Raw genomic sequence first — 27,705 nt, forward strand, 5'->3', positions numbered from 1 at the left:
TCTCACAGCATCTGGCAACACAACACTGTATGTACACCGTCTAAATAAGTCCTTTCCGGTCGTCTATGAAGATGTAGTGACAACACAACGTTCTGAGAGCAAAGTTTACATAAACCTGCTTCATTTCGTCAGGTAATTATTAATCATACTGTGATTATACTTATACTCTTCCTTTCACACGCAGACATGATGTAGTTTACCTTCGACTGGAGTAAATAAACGGGAGATCTCTTTAAAGGCTGGGTGACATTATTTTGTTTATAAAGCCATCGTTGGGATTAGCCATGGATCACACAACGGTCTTCTGTCACGGCTATAATGATGAACTTCAACCCGTTGTTTGCACTTTCTCCCTTTTTGGCTTTTTATAAAATGCTTTTCCCATGGCCACGGATGTTACAATTGTGTACGGGCTCTCATAAGTACCTGTATATACCGTACTGTTCAATAAAAAGCATTTTAATCCGACCGGTGGCCATTTTCTCATAGAGTTATAATGTATCAGAGTGCAATACACCTCCCAACCGATAGGGTCGCGTAGTTGAAAGCATAAGGCGAGAACACTGGAAAAATGGCCACCGATCTGATCAAAATGCTTTTTATTGAACAATACGGAACTTACGGGTACTTCTGAGGGCCCGGACATAATTGTAACATCCGTGGCCATGAGGTCAGCACTTTATATTTGAAATCTGAACGTTTATGTAGATGTACGGGCCATAAAGGGAGAAAGTGCAAACACCAGGTTGAGGTTCATCCATGACTGTCATGATACGACAGTCATGTTTCAGGGCTAGGCTGCGCCCATCATGACTTTGTAACATCAGATACCAGAAGAGTGGGCACCTAAACATTACATTGTGGGCACTGGCCTGGGCACCTCTTCCAAAATGCAAACAATAAATGAATAAAGAATTTGGAATTGTCAGAAATAATGTAAAGTACACGTGTTTTGAACATGCATTGGTGCATTGTTATTATCAATTTACCCATCAACTTTAGCCTTGGATCAAGACTATCACATAATGTATTTTATTGATTTTGATATTTGCATATCATAGATACGAAAGTAAAAGTCACACTCGATAAAATACATCTATGATAGTCTTGATCCAAGGCTACAGATCAAAATTCTTGTGTATGCCATAATGACTGGCACTGGATAGCCACAGTTTTGTAGCAAGTTGTAGCAATTGGTCAAATGTTCAACTCGTGTATACTTAACATGAGAGTTATCATCATTACTGTATCATCATGTATGCTACAGCAGTGGTTCTTAACCCATTGAGACCTGAAGCCGATTCTACATGTCTCCTAAATCTCAACAGTATTCTGAAAAATGTATGTTTCTATATCAGTGGTGCTCAATCTTTTTCATGTCAAGGACCCCCAAAATGATATGTATTTGGCCGTGGACCCCCATCAAAATATTTTGTTCCAGGGACCCCCAGAAGCAAAGATTTGAGTTAAAAATGTTCGCTTTAAAAATATATATATTCAAAGATTTGCACACATTTTCACAATTTTTCAAAAATAGCAGATCTACAAGCTCGTAGCGCGGCACTCGGTGCCGCGCTATGAGCTTGTATATCTGCTATTTTTGAATAGCCAAAGTGTAAAATAATGCTTTTTAGCTCAAATCTAAAAATGACACAGTTCTAGGTCTTAATGGGTTAAAGTGGGGTCCGCAGAGACCCCACTTTGCAGAGGTTCCTTCAGACCTAAGGGTCCATTTGGTTCCATTTGTGCACTTTCTCTGAGAGTAAGGTTTGAGAGCTACTGTACTGAGTTGCAGTAATGAATGATGATTCATGCATGAGTGATTCCGTTCAGTTGATTTTGGTTCTAAAAATACTTCTGTTAATCTAATCTGTTACTCACTGAAACATCTGCATGATAAGCCATTATCATTCAGGCGTCCTGCTTAATTGGAATGACTTGCAAAATGATTGAAAATAAAATTAATTAATATCTATGGAACAAAATAATCGTTGTTTTAAACTGACTTTCTGGTCGGACTTGTTTTTTTTTGAATGGATGTGTGCTCACTGTTAGCCTACTGTCTTCACACTAGGTCACGGCTTGTAGTAATCTGATATTTTGGGCGCCCAGCACCATCGTACGACGGGTCATAAAGTAAAGGAATAGTTCACCCCCCAAAAATACTTATTTTCTATCAATTATACACCCCATAAAGCATTGAATTCATGTGGAGTTTTTAGTTTTTGTCGCATTCCTAAGCCAATAATTGTGATGACCGGGTGTATTTCCGGTTGGAGACTGAAAGAGTCTCCTTTGATTCTCCTACCGGATACATTAGCATCTTTTCGAGACTCTTTGAGTCTCCTACCGGATATATTAGCATCTTTCTGCCGGTCATCAAATTATTGGCTTAGGAATGCGACAAAACATTTTTTGGGGGGGGTGAACTACTCCTTTAAGCCAGATTTATACTTCGTCGTCTGTTTGAAATGTTATTCCGGTGATAGAAAAAGCCTCATAACCTTATAGCATATAAACAGATTTGTGTGTCGGTGCAGTGGTTCTTTGGCTGCTGAATTAGAAGAATAATACAGAATCATTGATGTTTCAGAGTACACTACAGTTCAATGGGAACCGACCAGATGTCTGCTGTGGACCCTGAGGTTCCGTCTGACGCAGTGGGCAGGCGGGTGTCCTGTGATGGAGAACGCGCCACGGTTCAGTTTGTGGGAACCGTCCCTCCAACTAAAGGTGAGACAGTTAGACCATGGCATTGTCTGATGTCTGCAGTTAAGACACTTTAACCCATTCAATCCGGGAAAGCATCTGTGTAATTTTAGATTTGAGCTATATATATAGCACAATAAGCACATTATTTTATACTTTGGCTATTAAAAAATAGCAGATCTACGAGCTCATAGCGCGGCACGAAGATTGTAGCTCTGCTATTTTTTTTGTCTTTGTCTTTGAATGTACATATTTTTTAAGCGAACATTCTTAACTCAAATCTTTGCTCCTGGGGGTCTCTGTAACTAAATATTTTGAGATGGGGGGTCCACGACCAAATACATATAATTTTGGGGGTCTTTGACATGAAAAAGTTTGAGCACCACTGGGTATTTCAGAAAACTGTTAGGATTTAGCAGACATTTTTAGAATCGGCCTCAGGTCTTAATGGGTTAATGCCTAATTCACTGGTTCTCAACCACCAGGGGTCCAAATGGACCCTTACGGGCCTCTAACTCTGGCCTCATTTGGGTCCAAATGAACCAATGAGATGAATACACTGTATCTCTTTAATTCCCTACTAAGAATTTTAAATAGGGCTCATGTTGAGTCCAAATCCAAAAGGTACATAAAGTATACTGTAGCACCTTCTCCTCCACACAGCCAGTCTGCATATGACAGCTGAAACAGAGCAGTATTTAGCAAGTTGTTTGCCAGTAATGTTCAGACCACTCTGTTCATATACATGGCCCAGACTAGCCTACATCTGTACACAATGTTTCTTATAATTGTAACCCATTAAGACCCAAGGCCGATCCTACAAATGCCTTCTAAAAATGTTCTCAAACTTCAACAAATTGATGTATATATATATATGGCCGCGGGCCCCCATCTGGAAATGTTTTGTGCCAGGGACCCTGTGTTAAAAAAAATCTAAATTATTCAACATTTTTCAAACACTTTAAAGATTTGGAAGCCTGGTCCAAGCATAGATAAAAAAAAACACAGCCTACTTACTTGTGACTGCTGTCATATTGTTGTATTGGGGATGCTAATCACTAGTATAATTAAACCATTCTGTCTTTATTGTGATGTTACTCTTCTGTACCTATACTGTACTTCTATGCCCTGTATCTGTAACGTTTGCTGTTGTGCTGTCTCTGGTGCCTGAATTTTCCCCATACCAAATGAAGTACCAAATTATACTTGCTTTAATGGTGAATTTCAAGACATCCTCACCAATAGCAGGATTTTCAAGAGTGTGAGACAGAGTGGTCAGCAAAATCTTAACAGGCTAACTTTCCCTGGAATCACAGTCTGTAATTAATCCATCAGAAATGGGCACTTCAGCTTGTGTGTTAGTTATCGATATTAACACACACACACACACACACACACACACACACACACACACACACACACACACACACACACACACACACACACACACACACACACACACACACACACACACACACACAGTTGATGTATGGGGGCAGTGTGGTGTTGAGCATTATAGCAGTTTATTGATATGATGATGCGTGTTGGAGAATGTAAAGTTGAGAAACACTGTTTTATTTGATTTGTTGTTATGTTTTCTAAGGGCTTTGGCTGGGTGTGGAGTGGGACAACCCTGAACGAGGCAAACACGATGGAACCCATGAAGGAGTTCAGTACTTTACATGCAGGTATATACACTCTAATCATTACAATGTATACTACATTATTAACTCGTAGTTAAATGAGTCAAGTCAATTCAAGTCAAATGTGTTTATACCGTATATCACATTTCATACGACAAATATAGACTCAATGTGCTTCAAAATAAAAAAACGGAAAATGCAAAGGTCAACGATGACACAAAATACATAATAATTACATAATTGATTACAATAAAGTAACAATACAATAATAAGATAACTGCACACTTCAAACCTAGCTAAAAGCTTGTGGAATTAGGTTTTTTGTCTGCTTTAAAAAAAAGACACGGCTGTCCTTAGCTTCTGATTTATTTTGGGTTTAGAGAGGAGACTTTTATCTGATGATCTCTAAGCCTTACATCACCAGATTCTAAGGGATCTGGTCGGTGCGTATGGTTAAACAATCAATTAATTATTTGTTTCACTGGGAGCCAGTGAAGGCAATAAATGAAATGGGACTTATGTGTCCAAACACATTTGAACAAAACAACATTTTTTTCCCTCTTTTTTTGTTTGTTGTTAAATGGTTAAAGCTCTTTATTCTGATAGTAATCATTGCTATAGAGTGTTTGTTCAGTAGCAGGGGTCTCCCCACCCATCTCTCCAGCTCTTTAACTCTATAACTGCCAAAGACGTTTATAAACGTCTTTGAGAAATTAGCTGTTGCCTGCCAAAGACGTTTAAAAACGTCTTTAAAAAAAAACTTTTTTCAAAAAAAAAAAAAAATTCTTAAAAGATTCTCTAATTATTTAGTATTGACACCTTTTCGATATTCCAAACGAATAAGGAGATAACAATTTCCAAAGATTTGCTGCTCCATCCACTTCAATGTTAAAATTGAAACGGACAAACAATTCACAATGTTTTTTGGTTTGAAACCACTGGTTTTGAGCTATTTTCAAACATCAAACAACACATGACAACAAGGTCAAATTGACCTCGTTGACATTTGTGAAACCACACCTGAATCTCATCTGTGATTAGAAATTTTCTGGGGATCAATCATACTTGAGAAAAATATTTTGTGGCTATGCGAAAAGGTACCAAAATCGGTCAAAACCCTGGCAGAGGCTACAGACTGTTCTGAAAAAACTCTGGCAGGGTAAGAGTTAATAAACAGAAAATACAATTTCTGGTGGGTTACACATTTGCAGCCAATCAGGAGAGAGTACCCATTTATCATTTATATTTTTTCACAAATCACAAATGTTTTGTGCTCATTCTTTGTGTCATCACTTCCAATTGCACTTGTTTAATCTGTATCCAGTATGAGTTTTCTCTCCTCATTGGATACAATTGGTATCCTGACCTGAAAATACATTTTCTATTTAATAAAGAGCTGGAGGGACATGGAGACTCCTGTTACTTAACACACACTATAGCATCGACAATCAGAATATAGAGCTATTTATATAGCACTTTTTAACGAAAAAAATAAGTTAAAACTCTGACAGCAGCATTCTGAGCTAGCTGGAGTAAATTTTTTACACCTGCTTTGTCAGTCCAGCAAAGAGTGCATTACAATAATCTAGTCTGGTAGAAATACAAGCATGAACCAGTGTGCTGTGGTCATAATTATGTCTCCTCCCATCTGACACCAGTGGTGGAAAGTAACTAAGTACATTTACTTAAGTACTGTACTTAAGTACAATGTTGAGGTACTTTTACTTCACTGGAGTATTTCTAATTGTCTATACTTTTACTTCTACTCCACTACATCTGAGAGGCAAATATCGTACTTTTACTCCACTACAATTATTTGAAAACTTTAGTTACTAGTTACTTTGCAGATATAAATTATTACATTATAAAACACACATTAACCCCTTTAGCCCTATTTTATACCTAGGCTATTTGAAAATAGTCGATCTACAAGCTCACAACGCGTCGCATCGCGACGCGTTGTGAGCTTGTAGATCTGCTAATTTCAAATATTTTTGTACTTTTACTTTTGGTACTTTAAGTATATTTTAATACCAATACTTTTGTACTTTTACTCAAGTCAATTTTGATCTCCAGACTTTTATTTGTAACTGAGTACTCCTACATTGCAGTATTGATACTTTTACTTAAGTAAAACATTTGAGTACTTTTTCCACCACTGTCTGACACACCAAGGCATCCTAACGGCGGCTCGTTCGTCCGTCCGAAGAAGGCCAGCTTCGGGGTGGACTACGTGACGGCCGTCAGTGAACTGTCCTTCAGCGCCAGCCTGGACGACGTCCCCGAGGAGGACATGGATGAGGAGATCAGGTACAGTAGATAAGGAGAGGAGATCAGGTACAAAAGATCACGCTGTTCTCTATCACCCGAGTGACCACTTTCACTTTCTACTCACCCGGATCCGGAAATAACGTCATCCGAAGATTTCCCGCCACCGTCCACTTCCTGTTTAGCATTTTTTCATGAAAACGGCTGTATCTTGAGTTGACTTTTTTTGCCCTGGATTTCGCGAGACATGTTATTTTCAACTAAGTTATTTTTGCTAAAAGAGAAGAGAGCCGTCGCGGTTGGAATGATTTTTCTCTGGGCGACACACACTGATACTGGGTGTGTTTACAAACGGCCGGATGAGTGATAATAATGGATCTAAATGTTCTGTGGCCAGTTGAAGTGGTAAGAAAAGAGTGCATTTTTGGCGAGAGATGGTATATTCACATGCTGCTGCAAGAGAAGGGGCCATCGCGGTTTGATAGTTTTTTCTCTGGGCGACGTGTCGTACACTGATACCGGGTGTGTTTACAAACGGTCTGACAAGCGATCATAACTCTAGTTTGCCTTCCAGTGTGATGAATCTGCCAGCTGGCATTGTCAGACCAACAAAGTGACCCACATGTTTCTTTCCTGTGTTGCAGTTTCAAAGTGTCCAGATTAAAGAGCCTTCAGGTGGTGTCTTTGAGGATGAAGGACGTTTCTGGTTCTTCTGACTCTGGAGACGACATCAGGACAGTCACACCCGGTAAACCTTTACTAACAGTCTACAACGTGTTGGTTTTCTCTAAAAAGCGCAGAGAAATCAAACAGGAAATAAGGAAACAAAGCTAAAGTAGTAAACGTCTTAACCACATTAAACCTTGGCGTCCCTATTTTGTGCATGTCATTATAGGCGAACATTTGCAACAAATGCTCAAGATGTTTCTAATCGTTTTAAAAGGTTCTATGACATTCATTTTCACTTTTTTTATTTGTTATGTTTTTTTGGGGGGTTTTATGACCTCAATTACACCCCAAAAATCGGAACTTTGAACATTCAGTGGATTTTCTGTGGTCTGGGGTTTTCTGAATAATTAGGCTGAAAAGTAATCTGAGCTTGGCCCTTCGGCAGTGAGGTCACAGCCGATTAATCCCGCCCACTCTCCTCCTCGCCCCTCCCCTCCCCTATCCTTTCCTTTGGGAGGGGGGCGGAGCAGAGACGATGATTGACAGGCAAAATCCCTCATCAGCGACACCCGCAGGCAAAGATTTTTTTTTCATTGCAGTTGAAAAGGCTTTAGAAATGTGAGAGAAAAACACTTGCCATGGATCACTGGAGTGGATTTTTTTGTTAAAACTTTCTATACACGTTTAAAGGACCATGACAAAGACTTTTAATGTGTGGTAAAACTGAACGTCATGAAACCTTTAAATATCTTAAAAAATAGCAGATCTACAAGCTCACAACGAAACACGCTGTGAGCTTGTAGATCATCTATTGTCGCTATTTGTTGTACAGTGGACTAATATGGATTTCATTATATTATGATTCATTATTTACAGAATGTGTTCATAAATACAGTAAATGGTGCATTTATATAGCGCTTTTATCCAAAGCCCTTTACATAGATTGTGCATTACATTCACACACGCATTCATACACCGATGGCGGAGGAAACCATGCAAGGCACCAACCAGCTCATAGGGAGCAATTTGGGGTTCAGCGTCTTGCTCAAGGACACTTCCACACTAACTCCGGGGGAGCCCGGGATCGAACTGGGAACCTTGCGGTTGCCATCCGGCCGCTCTTCTTCCCGGCCACTCTACCCCTGAGCCACTGCAGCCCCCAGCATCACAGTGGATACTGTATTGTAATGTGCAGGATGCAGTGCTGCCAGATTTTGTGAGAGAAACAAGCGGACAGGTCTACGAATACAAGCCCAAAATAATCGACTAGGCGGCGTGATCACACACACAGGGGGGTCCTGTGTGTGTGATCGGCTATTTTAAAGATCTACAAGCTTTTAGATCGGCTATTTTCAAAAAATCTTGAAAAGAAATTGAAATACTTTGGAAACATTTTAACAACACAAATCGAGTCCCTGGCACGAAATATTTTCAGGGGGGGAAATGTTTGAGAACCACTCGTTTAAACAGCCATAAGGACCACAATGGAAACAAGCCCCCTTAGACTGTACTACATGTACTGTTAATAAGCATGTTAATAAAGTATTCAATCAATCAGTCAGTTAGGAGGCAAGCCCAAAAAGCAACTACACTTTAGAAACAAGCCCTCAAAAAACTGCATCCTGCAACTACTTTACCAATACTATAAGTGGCTTTACAGGAAAACAAGCCCAATGTCACTTATAACAAGGGTGCCTGGCAACACTGGCAGGATGTTGTATTAGTATTATGTATAAGCAGTGACAGAGGGGGGAGATGGGCAGGTCAGGACTTGATGAAGTGTTGACCATCTTATCTTCTCGCCAGATGTTCGCTCTCTGGACCTGGGCGCTTCCCTGCTGAGCAGCTGGGATGATGTGGCAAACATCACCCAACACATGGAACATCTGCAAACGCTACTGCTCTGGTACAGCTGCGTGTGCGTGTGCGCGTGTGCGTGCGTGTGTGTGTGTGTGTGTTGCAGCCCTATTGTTTTATTTAACACATTTAGAAATGTCTTCTAAATCCACAGTTTTCTGGAAAAAAAATTATCAGTGGTTCTCAAACTTTTTCATGTCAAGGACCCCCCAAAATGATATGTATTTGGCTGCGGACCCCCATCTCAAAATATCTTTGAATATTTATATTTTTTTCCTTGGCATGAAAAAGGTTGAAAACCACTGATGTATCGGACAACACCTCCAAAGGGAGACCAATGGAGCTGTGCAGAAAGAAACAAGGACTAAATGATCAAATAAACCAGAAAAGGCAGTTCAAATGATTGTTGTGTTGCTCAAACTGTCTCTTCAGTGACAACAGACTGCGTCTGCCCTCTGACCCCCCGGCTCTACTGCACGCATTCTCCAGTCTCAAGGTCGTCTCCCTGCAGAACTGCGCCCTCACCTGGCCACAGGTACACATTGTTTAGTCAAACCCAAAGGTTGCAGATCAGGCAGAAAGCTTGTATCTTTCACCACATTCCAACTTTTTATGTTATTTATTCGTAAATGAATGCCCTACTTTGTCGTACAACGGTGTTGCGCAGAAGTAGTGAAAGCTCACACCGCGTCATGACTCCTTGTGAGCTTGTAGATCGGCTGTTTTTGAAGCCGAAGTATACAATAGGGTTAAAGGGGTTAAAGGGATACTTCACTTTCACATAAAATAAACATTAAAAATATATATTAAAAAAAAATGAAAGAAGTTATGGCAAAATAAAGGCCCCCTCACACATTAGTAGGACACTCTAATGCGTGAGGGGGCCATGAATTTTCCATTACCTTTTTCATTTATTTTTTATATATTTTTTAAATGTTTCCCCGGCCCTAAAGTGAAGTATCCCTTTAAGCTGACTTTGCCATTAGGCCTGTCACAATTATTACGTAATCGTCTAATCGCAATTATTTGAGATAATCGCAATTATTTGAGATAATCGCAATTATTTTGTCAAAATTGTCAATTGTTTCCATGTTGAAAAATTATAAAAAATTGTGGAAATAGCAGATTTACGAGCTTGTAGATCGGCTATTTCCACCATTAATGTTTTTTCTTTTTTAGTATTACGTTATTAAATATGTCAGTCATTTCTTTGTATATTTACGTTATGTGTCATATCTGCCATGTGCAACTTCAAAGCCTAAAGGCCAAACGGAAATGTAATTTTCAACAATAAAAACACAATTAAATCGTTAATCGCTATTATTTCAGTGACTTAAATTTGTAATCGTGACAGCCATATTATCAAACTTTGCTGAGGACTCCCTGGAACCCCACTTTGAGAAGCACTGATACAGTTATCTCTCTACATCCTACAGTCTTTCAAAAATACTCATTGTAATTGTGTCTCATTTCTTTTTCTCCTCCTCTGGGTGCAGCTCCTGCAGTGCGCCCCCATGTGGCCTCAAGTGGAAGAGCTTTACGTCAAAAACAACGACATCACACAGCTGCAGAGGTGACGCCCATCAACACATCTGTCTGTCCCTTCTGATTTGAAAGGAAAAGAAAGACGTTTTGTCTTCAAGGTTCACTTTAAGTGTATTTAGTTTCCCATTGGAGAAATTCTTATTGGAGTCGGAGACTTAAGAACTGAAATACAGAAACACAAAGAACGACATATAAAAAAAAGAGCATAGGGCTCGGGTGACGCAGTGGTAAAGTACCTGACCACCACCGCGGAGGTTGTCGGTTCGAATCCACCGTGGTGCATTTGGCTTTGTCGAGGGTGTATACGCAGGGGTGCATAACATATCTTTTTTGGTCTAGTTCTCAGGGGAGCGCCTGGATATGTCACTTGGTGCGCACCAAATAAAGATTTTTTTTTACCGCGACACGTCTCGCAGGATGGATAAAAGAGGGATACATGGATGACTTGAATACAATGGATTCAACTTCTCGTAAATGATTAGCACTCCCGACATTAACGCCAAGCCGAGGGCGACTCCGATCCTGGCTGCTCCCGTTATCAATTGTTTGCACTATGTTGATGTGCTCTTTGATTCTCTCATGCTTATCAAAAGCTGGGTGACTGACATTTTTTGTCCCTGTATAAAAGGCGCTGCTTTTATCCACCAGATTGGGATGTTCAGGGCATATTTTGCACCACATCACGATGCGCTCATCATCGGTGACGAGTGCATGTAACGCAGCCAGCAGCTTGCTGTGTGCGCTGTGTCAGGATTCGAGGCCACACTCACACATGTGCAGCATGCGTCCCCTCCCCCTCCGCCTCCGCCCATGGGTGTGTATGGAGCGCGTATGAGGCGGACGCGTGCATCACTGTGAATGTGTGAGTGTGGCTTCAGGAAGTAAATTCCTGTCCCCGCGGTCCCAGCTGTTGGGACGCGAGAGCGCCTCCCTTCGTCTGATGTGCCGCGCAGCATGCATTTTGACGACGCAGGCGCACTTGCGCACCAGTTATGTGCACCCCTGTGTATACGAACACAATTGGCCGGTGAGGGTGATATTTGTCACTGCACGACACGTACTCCTACGGGCGGGGGTCGGCACCTGTCAGCAGGGAGTGTTGGACGGGAGGAGTGGGATGAAGGCTCTATGTCCTCCCGGTAGGGCTTCCTCACTGGCAGGTGAGTTCGTAGGATACAACAGCAGTGACAACACACACATGTGTATGGGGAGGAAAAGGGGTGAAGAGCACAAAAACGTAATAAAAGGAGAGCGCATCCATAGACAGTGCAACAACGCAATACAATGAATGAATGAATGATTTTCTTTTTTTTCCTGTCTTGTCATAAGACCCATCCCTTACGGGATTATAAGACACCAAAAACATAAATAAACAATATCACATTCTCTTCCTGAAAAACTGCACAAAAGAAAATGTTTGGTAAACACACAAAACAAAACAAAAAATAAATGATACATCACATGTATGTTCTCTTTGCCCGTCTGTCCCAGGACCCTTCCAAATAGTGCGAATACCCTGTGCTCGAAAATCCATGCAAGTCTCTGTGCGTCATCCAACCAAATCAAGTCGAGGTTTCTACACCTCTTAAATAATTAATGATACAAGGGGCAATAGAAAACAAAACGGAACTCACTCTCGATATCATCTATGTCACAATAAATACAAATCCTCCTCTTCCACTACTCTATACGTACCAGTCTCAAGGTGCAGGGGAAAGATCCCAGAACGGTGTTGGGCGGATAATGGAGCACAAACATACTTTTCTCTTGCATATCGGCTTTTTATCATAACAAATGTTCTTAGTTTTGGTTTATGCAATATATCCTGTGACCATTTGCTCTGATACAAACCATAAAGCGTCTCTTTAACCACCAGAGATGTTTGCAATGCGGTTATTTTGAAAACTGTCAAGCAACCCAGCCCTCAGAAGTATATCCTCTAATGCACATCTGCCCGTGCAACTTTTATCGATACATCCCAATTAAAAATGTTCTTGGCAACTCTATTCGTTGGCATTCTGATTAGTCTGTTCCATAAGGCTACCTTGCTGCCTTTCCACCTTATCTCACACGCCTCCCACCCCGTGTGTCCTGTTATTGCCAATACAGGTGCAAATGTATGTACTCCAAGAAAATAACGTATATCCCTATTCTGGACCATTTGTCCTTTCATATTTGTGTTTGACCCCCATATACCAGCCATACAGTAGTAGTGTCAAATGCAACACACAATACTACACAATTCAATACAAATACAAAAACCTATGGCAATACAATACATTCAATATTGCAACTTCACATACCAGCCCTTAAACTACTGCAACTATTTCAGAGCCTCCTGTTGTTCTGTCTGACCTCAGATGAGAGCCCATTAATCAATGTAATTGATTAAAATTAAATTGAGGGACAAAGGAATAGTTATATCTTGTCTTCCTTCTAGGGGTGTGCCGATACACTAATTTCACCAAACGATACGATACGATATTTGGCTCACAACTTCGATACGATTTCGATACGATACGCACTTTTTTTATTATGAAAAATATATGGGGGAGAAAAAAAGCAAATGCAAACAAATAATTCTGTTTTTGCATTATTCAGATATGCGAACTTGTAGCTTTTCAGCTACAATAGCCGTTTTGAATCCAAATAGGGCAATAGTGTGACACCTGACCCGAAAAAACAACAACATGTTGTCACCCTTTTCACCTCGGGGCTGTTTGCATGCCTGATTATTATTATAGTAAAAAAAAAAAAATAATTAAACTATTTTTTCCCCCTTCAAAACGATACATATCGTCACGAAAACGTATCGCGATATATCGCGGGACGATATATCGGCACACCCCTACTTCCTTCCATAACTTGAAGCTGCTGTGTGTTTTTGTAAAGGCCGGTGGGGGTCCTGGAGTCTCTGAGGCTGTTGGATCTGTCCTACAACCGGCTGGCTGAGGACAGCGTGCTGCTGAGTCTGTCTCACCTGCCCAGGTACTGTGAGAACCACTGTCAAACCTTTTTCATGTCAAGGACCCCCAAATTGATATGTATCATTCGGCTGCGGACCCCCACCTGAAAATATTTTTTTGCCAGGGAAACCCGCAAAGTGGTTAAATTGATTTTATTTTTTCAAAGATCTTTTTTGGGGCTTTTATGCCTTTATTTAGAGAGGGATAGGGAAAGTAGGCCGACAGGAAATGGGGAGAGAGATGGGGGGGGCGACACGCAGCAAAGGTCGTCGGGAACGGGAGTCGAACCCGCGACACGCTGTCAGGCTGGCATATTGCAGCCCAGGGTGCCCGGACCATCACGCTACGGCCCAGGCCGGTTAAACTGATTTTGATGCTATATTCACTTTTTTTTATTTTGCTGAGGGTACCACCTGGCATCCCCCTCAAGGACCTCTGTGGGTCCCCGTCCGACACTTTGGAACACACGTTACAGCAGGCCCTGCTGTAACGTGTGTCCCATTATGATGGACGTTATGAAAAAACTGAACTAGGACTTCATTTTAACCCATTAAGACCTGAGGTGATTCTTAAAAATGTTTTCTAAATCCTAACAGTTTTTTGAAAAAAAAATAATATTTTTTTTTTCACGATTTTTCAAAAATAGCAGATCTACAAGCTCATAGCGCGGCACTCGGTGCCGCGCTATGAGCTTGTATATCTGCTATTTTTGAATAGCCTAAAGACATCTAAAAGTGACACAGATGCGTTCCAGGTCTTAAAGGGTTAAAAGATCAAATGTTATCATGTGGCCCATACACATCACGCTGAAGCTTATTTAGACACATTATCAGATCAATAACTCCAATGAACAATAAACCATATAGCTGAATTTGAATAACTGACTTCATGTCTTCATTGTCTCCTTCTAGCCTTAAGTACTTGAACCTGTCCAACACTGGTCTGTCTGTCCTTCAGTTCACTGATGTCCCTCCTGGTAAAGTCCTTTTGTTGTCGTGTGTGTGTGTGTGTGTGTGTGCGTGTGTGTGTGTGTGAGAGTGTGAGTGTGAGTGAGAGTGTGAGTGTGTGTGTGTGTGTGTGTGTGTGTGTAAAGATCTTTGACCTCCATTGTACCACAGTTCAACTAAATACTTTCTGTTGCTGTTTAGGTAGTAAAACAGCCATGTTCCCGGCGTTAAACACTCTGCTACTGAATCACAACAACATATCTGAGGTGAGACCCCATGTTACTGAACAAACACACTATGTTTACCATCACAATACAGAGCTTTAACTGTTTAACAAAATAATATAATAGTTTAACCAAAACATATCACTTTACACTACCCTTTTAAAGCTTCATATAAATATATAAACATGGTGAACCTCTACTTTTACATACAGGCAACATGTTTGGTCAACCACAGTAACACAGCTCCCTTTGTTTCCTCCAATCCTTTCCACACACACACACACACACACACACACACACACACACACACACACACACACACACACACACACACACACACACACACACACACACACACACACACAATTATTCTACACACACACACACAGTGGTGTGTGGTGAACGAACTGGAAAAGCTGCAGAGTTTGGTGCAGCTGTCGTTTCGATTCAACCCCCTGCTGAGCCGAGAGAGGAACCTGCAGACCGCAGATCTGCTGCTGATAGCCAGACTCGGCCAGCTGACCACCCTCAACAAGTCCCAGGTCTGTGTGTGTGTGTGTGTGTGTGTGTGTGTGTGTGTGTGTGTGTGTGTGTGTGTGTGTGTGTGTGTGTGTGTGTGTGTGTGTGTGTGTGTGTGTGTGTGTGTGTGTGAACAAGGTTACATGTTTCATGTTGAGAGCAGTGCACTTTACAAGATATCAGCGCTGACCGGTATATCTCCATGTTTTCATCCTTGTATGTTTTTTTTCCACAAAAGTAGCAAAAATAGCAGATCTACAAAGTTGTGGCCTTGTTTGCAGTGTTGATTTCGTCGACTAAAACTATGACGAAAAATGTTCGACTACCACTGACGAAAACTAAATACAAACTAAGCTACGATGACTAAAACCAAGACTAAATATATTGACAATTTTGTCAACAAATAAAAACTAGACTAAAATGTTAGGATCTCTACTAGTGGAGAAGAGATCCAGTAGAACTAGAAGACAAGTCGTTTTATGTTTGGTTGCGGGTGTTGTGCTCTGAAAATAGCAGATCTACAAGCTCACAATGCGACACAGTAATTTGTACATAGATGTGAGGGGACTTAATTTAACTGACTAAACCCCTTTTTTGAATATTTAATTTTAAAAGAAAAAAAACTCACACACTTATGCCAGGGTGCCAGTGATCACCCTCCCCTGTGCCAACGTTGGCACCCCTGCTCTAAAGTGCGACGCATTGTGAGCTTGTAGATAAGCTAATTTCAGCATGCAACCAATTGTAAAATCAGCCATCACGACACCATCACGGCACCGCCAAAATACATTTTAGTCGACTAAATCAACTGTAGATTTAGTCGACTATAATCTTATGATATTTAGTCGACAAAAACTAGACAAAAACTAAAACAATTTCGGGTGACTAAAATATGACTAAAACTAAATGGAATTTTATTCAAAAGACTGACTAAAACTAAATCAAACTTTGTTGTCAAAATCAACACTGCTTGTTTGCCTGTTGATTTCAGAATCCGAATAATCGTCTTCATAGTCACATCACAGGTTTACAGGGTTAAATTCATAAACCTGGTGATCTGGCCCTTGATACTACGGTAGCCTGCGGTTGTTGTATAGGGTTTGAACAATTTGTAGCTGGGGAGGTGCCTGTCCTTGATGATGCGCTGAGCTTTGACTACACACCTCTTCTTGGAGCAGTTCCTGGAGCGAGGAGAGTTTGCCTCCCATTATGCGTTCTGCTGACCTGACCGCACCACCCACTGCAGGTTTTTCTTTTCACAGGCAGTGCAGTTTCGTCACAATAGTGTCAAGTTAGACTAACTTAGTAGGTGAAACTATCTATGTCCAGTAAGTCCTACTGCCAATAGGTAGACTTCAAAGACTTGACAAAAACAACCAGATCAGAATGTCCACCCTGAGATGGGGAGGTCGGGGTTCAATCCCCTGGCCGGGTCATACCAAAGACTATAAAAATGGTCCCAATGCCTCCCTGCTTGGCACTCAGCATCACACTAAGGCAGGGGTCTTCAACAGGGGGGTCCGTGACCCCTAGGGGGTCCTCAGAGTTACTGTCCGCCAAATCTTTGTGTGATGGGGAACATTAGCCGAAAATAGCATCTTCGGAGCTATAGATCTACAAGCTCGCAACGAGTGAGCATGTAGATCTGCTATTTTCAGAGAGTTGGTGTACAGGGAAAAAGACCAAGTACAGAGCCAACAGTCAAGTTGACTAAATATTGAGCGTTTAAAAGGTCTGGGGGAAAAAACACATTAGCATGAATCCAATATATTAATAGAAAAGATAATGTGTGTCAAACAAGTCTATAAAGCTATCTATGAAATCCATGAAAAAGTTTAATCTGCAACACCATTTTATACAGTATGTAGTGGGGGTCCCTGCTTCATCTCTCTCTGAGCTAGGGGGTCCTTGACCTGAAACAGGTTGAAGACCCTTGCACTGAGGCAACAGGAGATATGCTGTGGTTCCCTTGGCCAGGTTGAAAGTGGTTAAGTATACCTGTGACTAATCAAGACAGATTCAGAGCTCCGCAAAGACGAGAGAAAAAAACAAATCCCCTTTTCTTTCACCGATGGGTTCCCAGATTGGTCTGTGACTGACTTACTTGACCTAATCCCTTTGCTCCTCTAGGGTGCATAGGCCTTTGACAAAAGAATGCCCCCCATTTCACTTGGTTTTTAGCGGTTCTTTCGAGATCTCCCCTAGTTGAGCCCACCCTCTGACCTTTCTTCTCCAGCTGGCCATCTTGTTTCCTTTCGACTTCATTTAACTGACTAAACCCCCTTTTTGAATATTTAATTTTAAAAGAAAAAAAACTTTCTCACACACTTATGTCAGGGTGCCAGTGATCACCCTCCCCTGTGCCAACGTTGGCACCCCTGCTCTAAAGCAATGATTAGAATATAGAGCTGTTATTGTTGTTACAGAAAACCTTTTTGTTTTAACCCCAAAAATATCACCTTTTAACCACAACCTCGACCAGGCGAGTCATACACCCTCAGCTAATGTTTGTCCCTGTTCCCATGGCGACCGACAGATCACGCGCGAGGACCGGAGGGGGGCGGAGCTGATGTACATTAAGATGTTTACGGAGGCGTGGCTTCAGGCCGGGGGTAACAGAGACGCCGAGCAGAGCCGACCCAGCATGCAGTTCACCTCAGAGCATCCCCGATTCCACAGCCTCATACACAGTATGTTCTGGTTTATTTATGTATTAATTAGAGCTAGACGGATATATTGATCGTTTTGGCCAACATACCCAGCCATTATTTGACTTTTTTGATGACATTGGTATCGTCAATTATGTAGCAGATGTTGCCTGATTTGTAACCACTTTCAACCTGGTGTAGCTAAATTGGACATGTCGTTTTAGGTGAACAATTGTCTAACGTTTTAACACCTTTTCAAAAATAGCCGATCTACAATCTATGTGTTACAGCACTCCTGTATTTCTACTGTGTGTCATGCGGTTTGTAATGAAAGTGTTTTAAGTAATTTAGCACAAGCTGTCGTTGCAACGCCTTGTGAGCTTGTAGATCGGCAATCTTAGAATTTTCGATTTTTGTGTTATGTGTTTTAAATTGATTAGAATTAATTTGGCACATTTGTAATCAGTGATCTAGGACTAGGTATCGAACCCAAAAATCTGGCATGGATCGGGCACATTTATTTATTTGTTAATTAATTAATTTATTTGACCTCAGTGTACCCTCGATACCACAGCCTCATACACAGTAAGATCAACTTCACATGATCTATTTGTTTGTTTATGTAATTATTTAATTAATAATAAACCACAACAAAATTACCAGACCATGTGAATCTAAAAAGAAACATCCTATATCAGGTGACATTTTTACACATGCATAATACATATAATATGTCATATTAAGTTAGTATATTTAGTTGGTAGATGTGCGACAACGGTACTTCTGCCTATAGACATGGAGGGAACTGTGACATGACATATTTGAGGACAGAAAAATGATTCAGTTTTGTGCTTAGTTTTTTTTTAACTAGTTATAATAAAGTTGTTTATTTTATTTTGTTCTCTTGTGTAAAGCGACCTTGAGTACCAAGAAAAGCACAATATAAATTGGATGCATTATTAAACAAGTCCAGTGTTGGAGCATGGCGAATCCCTATTGGGACAGAGTTCCACATAATAATACCAATGTATTCAACGTATAAAGTGAATATGATGTTTGTCTCCTAGAGTACGGAGCCCCGGAGGAGAGTGAGCTCAAGAAGCAGCAGCCGTTCGCTCTGAAAAACCAACTGTTGAGTGAGTCCAGTTCTCCCTTCCTTACAAACCTACATATTCATGCCAATAGTTCTCAAAACATTTGAATCTCAAGGACCCCCAGTTTGATATGCATCAGGCCACGGACCCCCATGACCCTGGGAGTGTACGAATGGAACCAAATGGACCATTTGGTTCCAATTGTACACCCTCAGAGTACAGACCGGTAAGAGTCCATTTGGTTCCATTTGTACACTCTCAAAGTTACAGACCAACAAGAGTCCCTTTGAATTCTGTTAACTATCAATCGTTTAGCGGGGGGCCCCACGGAACCCCCTCAATGACCCATGGGGATCCCCATACCCCCACTTTCAGAACCACTGCTTATGTTATTTGAGGCTACACTCTGTAAGTTTTATGTCTGTTTTCTCCCTCTTGTGGCGGAGAGAGGCAATTGCAACATTGTCCAGAGAACACTAAATCTAGTGTCCAACACAGTGTGCTTCAAATAACTTTATCCAAGCAGTAGAGAGACCACCTCCAACCACTGCACATGTACTAGTTATACTGTATTAACATACTCTACCATACCCATTTGGTAAAAAAAAATGCATTTAACAAAATATTGTAGCTGTTATTTAATGGATATTGGAACAAAACAATTAAACTGTATTTTGCCCAGTTCACACCAATGATGCACGATACATGCAACGAAATAGATCGCCGCGGTCTGAATTGACCCGTTGCGGGTCGCTGCAGTTTGGGGATTCTGTTGCATGTGGTTACATGTGGGTGCAAGTTAACCTCGCGTCACCAGTCTTTCCACCTCAGAGGAAAGCCTGGTATTCGTTATTAATGGCCCGTATGATCCGGTCTAAGCCACGCCTACTGAAAAAAAAGAAAGAAAAAGAAGCAATTCCTCTTTCCGGAATTTGCCGTTCTGGTTTGGCGGAGCCGCTTTGTTTTGGTTCCCCTTGTTTGTTTCCCCAATCCCTATTTAAATGGAAATGAATTTCCCCGTGGGATAATAAAGGTAGACAGACGCTAAATAGTCTCCGGAAAGTACACTCACATTTATATTTAAAAAATAAGCTAAACTACGCGCCGCATCAAGGATTTTATTAGGTAGGGCCGCGGACGGACCTATTTTGGGGTGAAGTCTTTCTGGATTTGCAGTTCCGGCCGCCTGATGACGAGGATGACGCGCCTGGTGACGTACGGTTACTTCCGTTCCCGACCGGATCATAGACCCGAAAAGGTAATGCTTCCCAGGCTAGGTGCAAGTTGCATCTCGTTGCATTGTAAATCACTGGTGTGGACTGGCCTTTTTTATATTTACATGTGTGCGATAAACATAGCAGACAGCACCACAGACCTGGATGGAACATTAACCCATTAAGACCAAAATCTGTGATTTTTAGATTTGGCTATTCAAAACTAGCAGATACTCATGGCACGGCACCGAGTGCCGCGCTATGAGCTTGTAGATTGTGAAAATGTGTACAAATCTTTGAATATATATATTTTTAAAGTGAAAATGTGTAACTCAAATCTTAGCTTCTGGGGGGTCTCTGGAACAAAATATTTTACGAATGTTCGCTTAAAAATATATATATTCAAAGATTTGCTAAAATGTTCAGGATTTTTCTAAAATAGCAGATCTAACATGCTCATAGCGTGGCACTGAGCTTGTATATCTGCTATTTTTTTAATAGCCAAAGAAATCTGAAAATGACACAGACGCGTTCCCGGTCTTAATGGGTTAAACACGACGTCTCAAAGCTCATTCTCATGTTTCTCTCTGTCAGATATTACCTTTGTTTGTCCAGACGAAGCCGAACGAAAACCCATTGTCAAGAAACTCCCAGGTAAATCATATTCATTTTTTTTTATAGGTGTTTTTGCACATGAGGTTGGGGCATTACACTGAATAGCAGTATAGAAACATCTCTGTTATTTATAAATATTGGTACTGTACTCGATGAAGCCCTGCATGGGCGAAACGTTGTGGTTTGGTTAAAATTTTAAAGAAAAGACGGAAGGAGCAACCTGTCGCGTGCGGACATTTGCCTCAGAAAATGAATGCAAACTAAGAAAGATCATACCATTTTTATAACCAGTGTGTTGTTTTATTCACTTAAATGCTTTCCCATCCAGACTCCATGATAGTTCAGAAAGTGAAGGGACTGTTGTACAGACTGCTGAAGGTCCCTGGAACGCAGATCCAACTGTCTTACACCAACTCAAAGGTATGTATAAGCATAAATAATATAAACCACATTTGTGTTTGATATTTGTAGAAAATATTTATACCTATCCATATATCCACCACTTTTTTGAGTTCTTGTTTCAACTCAAAACAAAACACGGTAATGGCGTCAGCAGGAGATGAACAGTCTGATCAGCAGCTGAATCAGCCTGACAAACCTCCAAGAACACCCCATGGCCATATTAGTCTGGTTCACTATGTAATTTTGTTGGATTTTTTTGAAGATTTGCAAAACTATACATTTTTGGAAAGGTTATTGTCTAAGGAATCAGAAAATCAATGTTGCCATTTGCCCAGATGTGTATACGGCGGCCATATTGGCAATTACAAAATGGCCACCCTAAAATGTACGTTTTTTAATATCTCGGCCTCTAAATAAGCTGGAACATTGATTTTAACTGCTAAACCTACATTTTCAGGGTCAGGGAATCCAATGGTGCAAGTTATTATTTCATTTTTTTTTATCATCCCATTGACATAATCCACCATATGGGTAAAAAACAGCACAGCCCAGGCAGTCAGTCAGATACTAACTGTTCTTTTTATTTATTTTAACTGTGAACTTTGGATGTTTGTGTAACCATATTAAACATCATGACATGTGTAATCATAGACAGTCTCTATGCATCATCATAATCATCATCATCATCATCATCATCACTTTCGTGCATCACAGCTTGGGAATCGTCATCGTTCTGGCACTGGCTGCTGCACTGACACATTTCAGTACAGGCTAAGTCCTTAGCTTTGCAGGAACATCTGCCAGAAGAACAGTCAGATTTACACTTGCATTGAACCATCTCAAGGATGGCCTTTGGAGCTGGGAGGACCTCTGTGGTCGTTGGTTTCAGCATGCCATCCAAGTGTTTGAAGTACCCATTTTGCAGGGGATCCAGCTGTGGATCCTGCAGAGCAATGGCTGCTTGTGCCCATGCCCTTGTTTGGACATGGACTCTCAAGATGTGCTGCTTCAGAGCTCCAGGTGTTGGAGGGAGCTTGTCACTTTCTGCCCTGTGTTTGCAGAACAGATGCCATCGCAGTTCAGGGATTGTCTTGATGTTGATACCCTTGTGTTGACAGCTCCAGTGTTGACAGCATTCCTTCTGTCACTTCTGCTTCATCCAAAAGCACTCCAGACCCAACTTTTCCCAGCCCGGATATATGGAACAGGCGTGCGGACGCCGAGGACGGGCCGACGGCAGGCGAGAGAGAGGCCTCCGGTCGGACACGGCCGGGCGGCCTGGCACCCTGGAGGTCCTCGGCGAGCCCAGGACGATCTGGGCTCGGCAGTGGCCCCCTCCTTTGAAATTCTCTCCCGGGACTATCGGCAACCTTTCCCAGCCCGGATATATGGACCAGCATGCGGACGCTGGGGACGAAACGCAGGCAGGCCGCCCCAGATTGCGGGCCTGCCGGCGGCCGCTAGTCGCTGCACTGTGACCCGGGAACCAGGCCGCCCCGAAGGCCGTGGAACCCACTACGTTCTGACCGATTGGCACTCGTAGCCCGCCTCTTGCAAGGGCCCCGCCGGCACCTTGTGTGCTTCGGCGGACGCTGCTTGCAGCCTGCGGGCCCAACCAGGCACGGAGGGACCACGTGCGGAGAGGCCCCGGCCTGTCCTCCGCACTCCTCCGCGGCCGACACCGGCCTAACGAGACCGAGACGCCCCGTCTGCCCTAGTTGCCCTGCCACGGACCGTCCGAGGGCCCCCGCGGTCGGCCTCGCCTCGAGCCCCATCACGGGGCTCGGCAAGGAGATCCGTTTGCCACAGGGGCGCGCTCCGGAGACTCGTTTCTCAAACCCTGCGTGTGTCGCGTACTCCGGCGACCGACCAAACAGCTGCGAAACGGGCCATGGGCGCCGATCCCCCGTAACATCCTGTCGACCTGGGTAGAGGGCAAAGGAGGATGTGGCGACCGTCGCAGTGCGCGCCACCGGGAGCTCCCGCCGCCCCTCTCACGGGGGGCCTTGACGGTCTCCGCGGACCGGCAACCCCACGGTGCGCGCCTCAGCTGGGCGCGCTCTCCGCGGCGGAACAGGAGGCCTACCTGGTTGATCCTGCCAGTAGCATATGCTTGTCTCAAAGATTAAGCCATGCATGTCTAAGTACAAACGGCTTGTACAGTGAAACTGCGAAAGGCTCATTAAATCAGTTATGGTTCCTTTGATCGCTCCTCAGTTACTTGGATAACTGTGGTAATTCTAGACCTAATACATGCAAACGGGCGCTGACCTTCGGGGATGCGTGCATTTATCAGATCCTAAACCCTCGCGGCGCGGCGCTCTCGGGCGCCGCGTCGTCCGCTTTGGTGACTCTGGATAAACTCGGGCAGATCGCCCGCCCTCCGTGGCGGCGATGTGTCATTCGAGTGTCTGCCCTATCAACTTTCGATGGTACGCTACGTGCTTACCATGGTGACCACGGATAACGGGGAATCAGGGTTCGATTCCGGAGAGGGAGCCTGAGAAACGGCTACCACATCCAAGGAAGGCAGCAGGCGCGCAAATTACCCACTCCCGGCACGGTGAGGTAGTGACGAAAAATAGCAATCCAGGACTCTTTGGAGGCCCTGTAATTGGAATGAGTGGACTTTAAATCCTTTGACGAGGAGCCATTGGAGGGCAAGTCTGGTGCCAGCAGCCGCGATAATTCCAGCTCCAATAGCTTTAATATCTTAAAGTTGCTGCAGTTAAAAAGCTCCTAGTTGGATCTCGGGATCGAGCTGACGGTCCGACGCCAGTCGAGTCACCGTCCGTCCCTGTCCCTGCCTTCCGGCGCCCCCCCCGATGCTCTGAGTGTCCTGCTTGGGGTCCGGAGCGTTTACTTTGAAAAAAATAGTGTTCTAAGCAGGCCCGAGTCGCCTGAATACCGCAGCTAGGAATAATGGAATAGGACCCTGGTTAATTTTTTTACTTCCTTGTTAACTTAAAACTTAAACATTCTGTATCTAGGCTCCTGAGTACTTTTTTTTTCTCAATGAAACATCTGAAATAACTCTGGCATTCAATGTGTTAACTACTTTCGCGGCCCCGTGTGGTTGGCGACTAACTTCTTAGAGGGACAAGTGGCGTTCAGCCACACGAGAAGGAGCAATAACTGGTCTGTGATGCCCTTAGATGTCCGGGGCCGAAATTATTCCCCATGAACGAGGAATTCCCAGTAAGCGCAAGTCACCAGCTCGCGTTGATTAAGTCCCTGCCCTTTGTACACACCGCCCGTCGCTACTACCGATCGGATGGCTTAGTGAGGTCCTCGGACGGGCCCCGCCGGAGTCGGTCACGGCCCCGGCGGAGCGCTCGGAAGACGCCCGAACATGACTATCTAAAGGAAGTAAAAGTCGTAACAAGGTTTCCGTAGGTGAACCTGCGGAAGGATCATTACCGTTCTGTCCGGCACCCTCGCGCGGGGGTCTGGAATGCCTGAACATGCCACAACATAAAATAATTAACAAATACAGTCTGAGGGCAATGATTACTGGCCTTTTGTACAGTCACTGCAAATAAAATGCTTGCAACGGGAACTACTTGGTGTGTGGATCTACTCTCAAGTATAGTGTAAGCTACACTTTTTGATTCAGCACCCATCCTAGTAGTATTGGGATGTGCATGTCTTTGTAATAATTTCCGCAATTAATATCAGCCACAGTTTGATCATTTTGGACACACTTATGGAAGCTTAGAGTAGCAATAATACAAAAACTAAAATGTCTTTAAAAGTATCAGTGGTAAGTTAACATTTTATTTAATTTGAATGAGCAAGTGAAACATGTTTTTAGGAACAGCTGGAATATGAATTGATAAATGATTTTCTTATTTCAAAGATATTGCAAGAAAACAACCATATCTGGTCATTTTGGACTCAGTCATGCATCTAAGGGTTAATGTTGTAAAGTTTTGTAGCTTTATAATTACCACCATTCCTCGACACTGAAAATGTAGGTTTAGGAGTTAAAATCAATGTTCCAGCTTATTTAGAGGCCGAGATATTAAAAAACATACATTTTATGGTGGCCATTTTGTAATTGCCAATATGGCCGCCATATACACATCTGGGCAAATGGCAACATTGATTTTCTGATTCCTTAGACAATAACCTTTCCAAAAATGTATAGTTTTGCAAATCTTCAAAAAAATCCAACAACATTTTAAATCAAAGCATAAGGAACCAGACTATATAGTCCATGTTTTGAAAAACGCACACACACGACATAATCTCATGCGCAAAGCACTGATACTCTTCTTGCACCCTAATGTCTTTGTTATGAACAGTATATACCAGCTGCTATGCTCATGCACCTTATCTCTAATACCTCATGTACATAATGTTTGGATGGATATGCCTATGTGTAAATATTGTAGCGACCCCACAAAAGACCAGGCCGTAACTTGTTTCTCCAAGGGAGCTAGCTCTCTTGGCGTTGCCTGTTACCTGCCGGTCTGCCGAGCTGAAGGCTGGAGTTTGTCTCCAGCTCGGGTCGTGAAACTTTACAATACGTAGATACCTTGTTGTCTTTCTTTGGTTGCCCCCTTAAAGGTTTAATGACATTCACTTTTACACCACATTCAAAGTCTTTGTCCTGGTCCTTCAAAAGTGTACAAAAAGTTTTAAGTGAAAATTCCATTCCAGTGATCCATGGCAGGTGTTTTTCTCCCACATTTCTAAAGCCTTTTCAACTGCAATGAAAAAAGAAATCTTTGCCTGCGGGTGTCGCTGGTGAGGGATTTTGCCTGTCAATCATCGCCTCTGCTCCGCCCCCCCCAAAGGAAAGGATAGGGGAGGGGAGGGGCGAGGAGGAGAGTGGGCGGGATTATTCGACAGTGACCTCACTGTCGAAGGGCCAAGCTCAGATTACTTTTCAGCCTGATTATTCAGAAAACCCCAGACCACAGAAAATCCACTGAATGTTCTAAGTTCAGGTTTTTTGGGTGTAATTGAGGTCATAAAACCCCAAATAAAACATTGAAAATAAAAAAAGTGAAAATGAATGTCATGATACCTTTAATTGCCCCCCATCCTCTTTCTTTTCTTTCTTTTCTGGAAACAATCAAAAACGATGGTCATCATATTTCTGCTCTCCGTTATAATATAACAGTATATTATACTGTAGGAATCGAAAAAGTCTCTGCCAACAGAAGAGGCGGTGATCTGGACCCTTGCCCCCTAATGGCGTTAACAGTGTTTTTAACTTAAGACCTTTTTTTGTGACAGAGTTTATAGCTTCACATTTGTAGATTATGAATCAGACCTATTTCCCTCTACTCCTGTCTCTTATTATTTAGTTGGATAAAAGGTGGTATATAGGGACACTATATGACATGACCAGGCAACTAATGGGTCGATTTGATGATTTTGCTATCAGAGTATATGTTTTCTGGGGTGCTGAGTTGATTTATGAGGTGACTGAAGCAATTCAAGTTCAGTGCCATATGTTCAAGGTCAACGTCAAGGTAATTTGGATTCAAAATGTTTGTTAAAATGCCTTTTATGTTGACCTTGCCCTCAATAATACCTGTTTTGTCAGGGTGGGGGGTCCCCAGTTCAAATATGCTTATTTATTTTGGGGGGTCCCCAGTTAAAATATAAATATTTTGGGGGGTCACGGGCTGAAAAGGTTGAGAACCACTGCTATAAAGAACGGTTTAGTTTTAACGGTTGTTCCTGTTTGTTTTCTCAGATCGAGGGCACAGAGATTGAGATTGACAACGACCTGAAGTCTCTGCAGTTCTACTCCATTGAAGATGGCGACACGGTGTTGGTGCGCTGGGCCTGAACGCACCACTGGTCAAAGACGTACAATGTATGTGCTTTTTAGCAGACCGTTAACCACATGAACCCCTAGTGTCCCCTACCCTGAGGGCCAACATTCAGCCAAAATTGTCGCTCTACAAGCTCACAATGCATCGCATATTTTCAGGCGAAGATAGTTAGAAATGGAGTATAGAGTTCAGAAGTGGGTTGCGCACATACAGTTTGTCGCTGGTGCTGGACACAGAGTAACAGTTCAAAAGAATGAATGTCCACACAACAACATTGCACCTCAAAGTGTTTTGTTTTCACTTTAAAACACAGAAAAGTGTTACGGGGTGGTACAATGTTTCGGCCACACATGGCCTTCATCAGGTGAAGACCTCAGGTGAAGACCTGATGAAGGCCATGTGGGGCCTAGAATAGAGCCCTGGGGGACTATTGGCTCTTTTCGATTACAAGAGAACCGTGCAACTTATTTCACAGGTTCTGGATTTGTTTCCATTGATAATATCACAATTTAACAATTTAATTAAACATCTAGGTTAACCACTTCAACCCTACGCTTATTTGTCAAAATGTGTCAACATTTTGTTATTTA

General features: G+C 42.4%; 1 protein-coding gene across 2 annotated transcripts; it reads left to right on the forward strand.

Moving 5' to 3' along the window:
* The first annotated feature begins 49 nt into the window (after nt 1-49).
* Nucleotides 50-27,705, forward strand: tbce (tubulin folding cofactor E). 2 transcript variants are annotated; one of them, XM_080451090.1, is made up of 17 exons: nt 50-132; nt 2,594-2,733; nt 4,313-4,397; nt 6,528-6,662; nt 7,265-7,368; nt 9,096-9,195; nt 9,579-9,681; nt 10,643-10,719; nt 13,584-13,679; nt 14,569-14,633; nt 14,806-14,870; nt 15,218-15,370; nt 17,884-18,037; nt 19,063-19,131; nt 20,898-20,957; nt 21,247-21,338; nt 27,034-27,705. In XM_080451090.1, the coding sequence occupies exons 2-17, from the start codon at nt 2,610-2,612 to the stop codon at nt 27,127-27,129; spliced, it is 1,578 nt and encodes a 525-aa protein (XP_080307216.1). In that variant the 5' UTR covers nt 50-132; nt 2,594-2,609; the 3' UTR covers nt 27,130-27,705. The 2 variants fall into 2 exon arrangements, with proteins under 2 accessions (XP_080307216.1, XP_080307217.1); XM_080451091.1 differs by having other exon boundaries at nt 80-132; nt 2,606-2,733.

This window comes from Gymnoscopelus braueri (genome assembly GCF_963280865.1).
Source record: "Gymnoscopelus braueri genome assembly, chromosome: 2".
Classification (NCBI taxonomy): Eukaryota; Metazoa; Chordata; class Actinopteri; order Myctophiformes; family Myctophidae; genus Gymnoscopelus; species Gymnoscopelus braueri.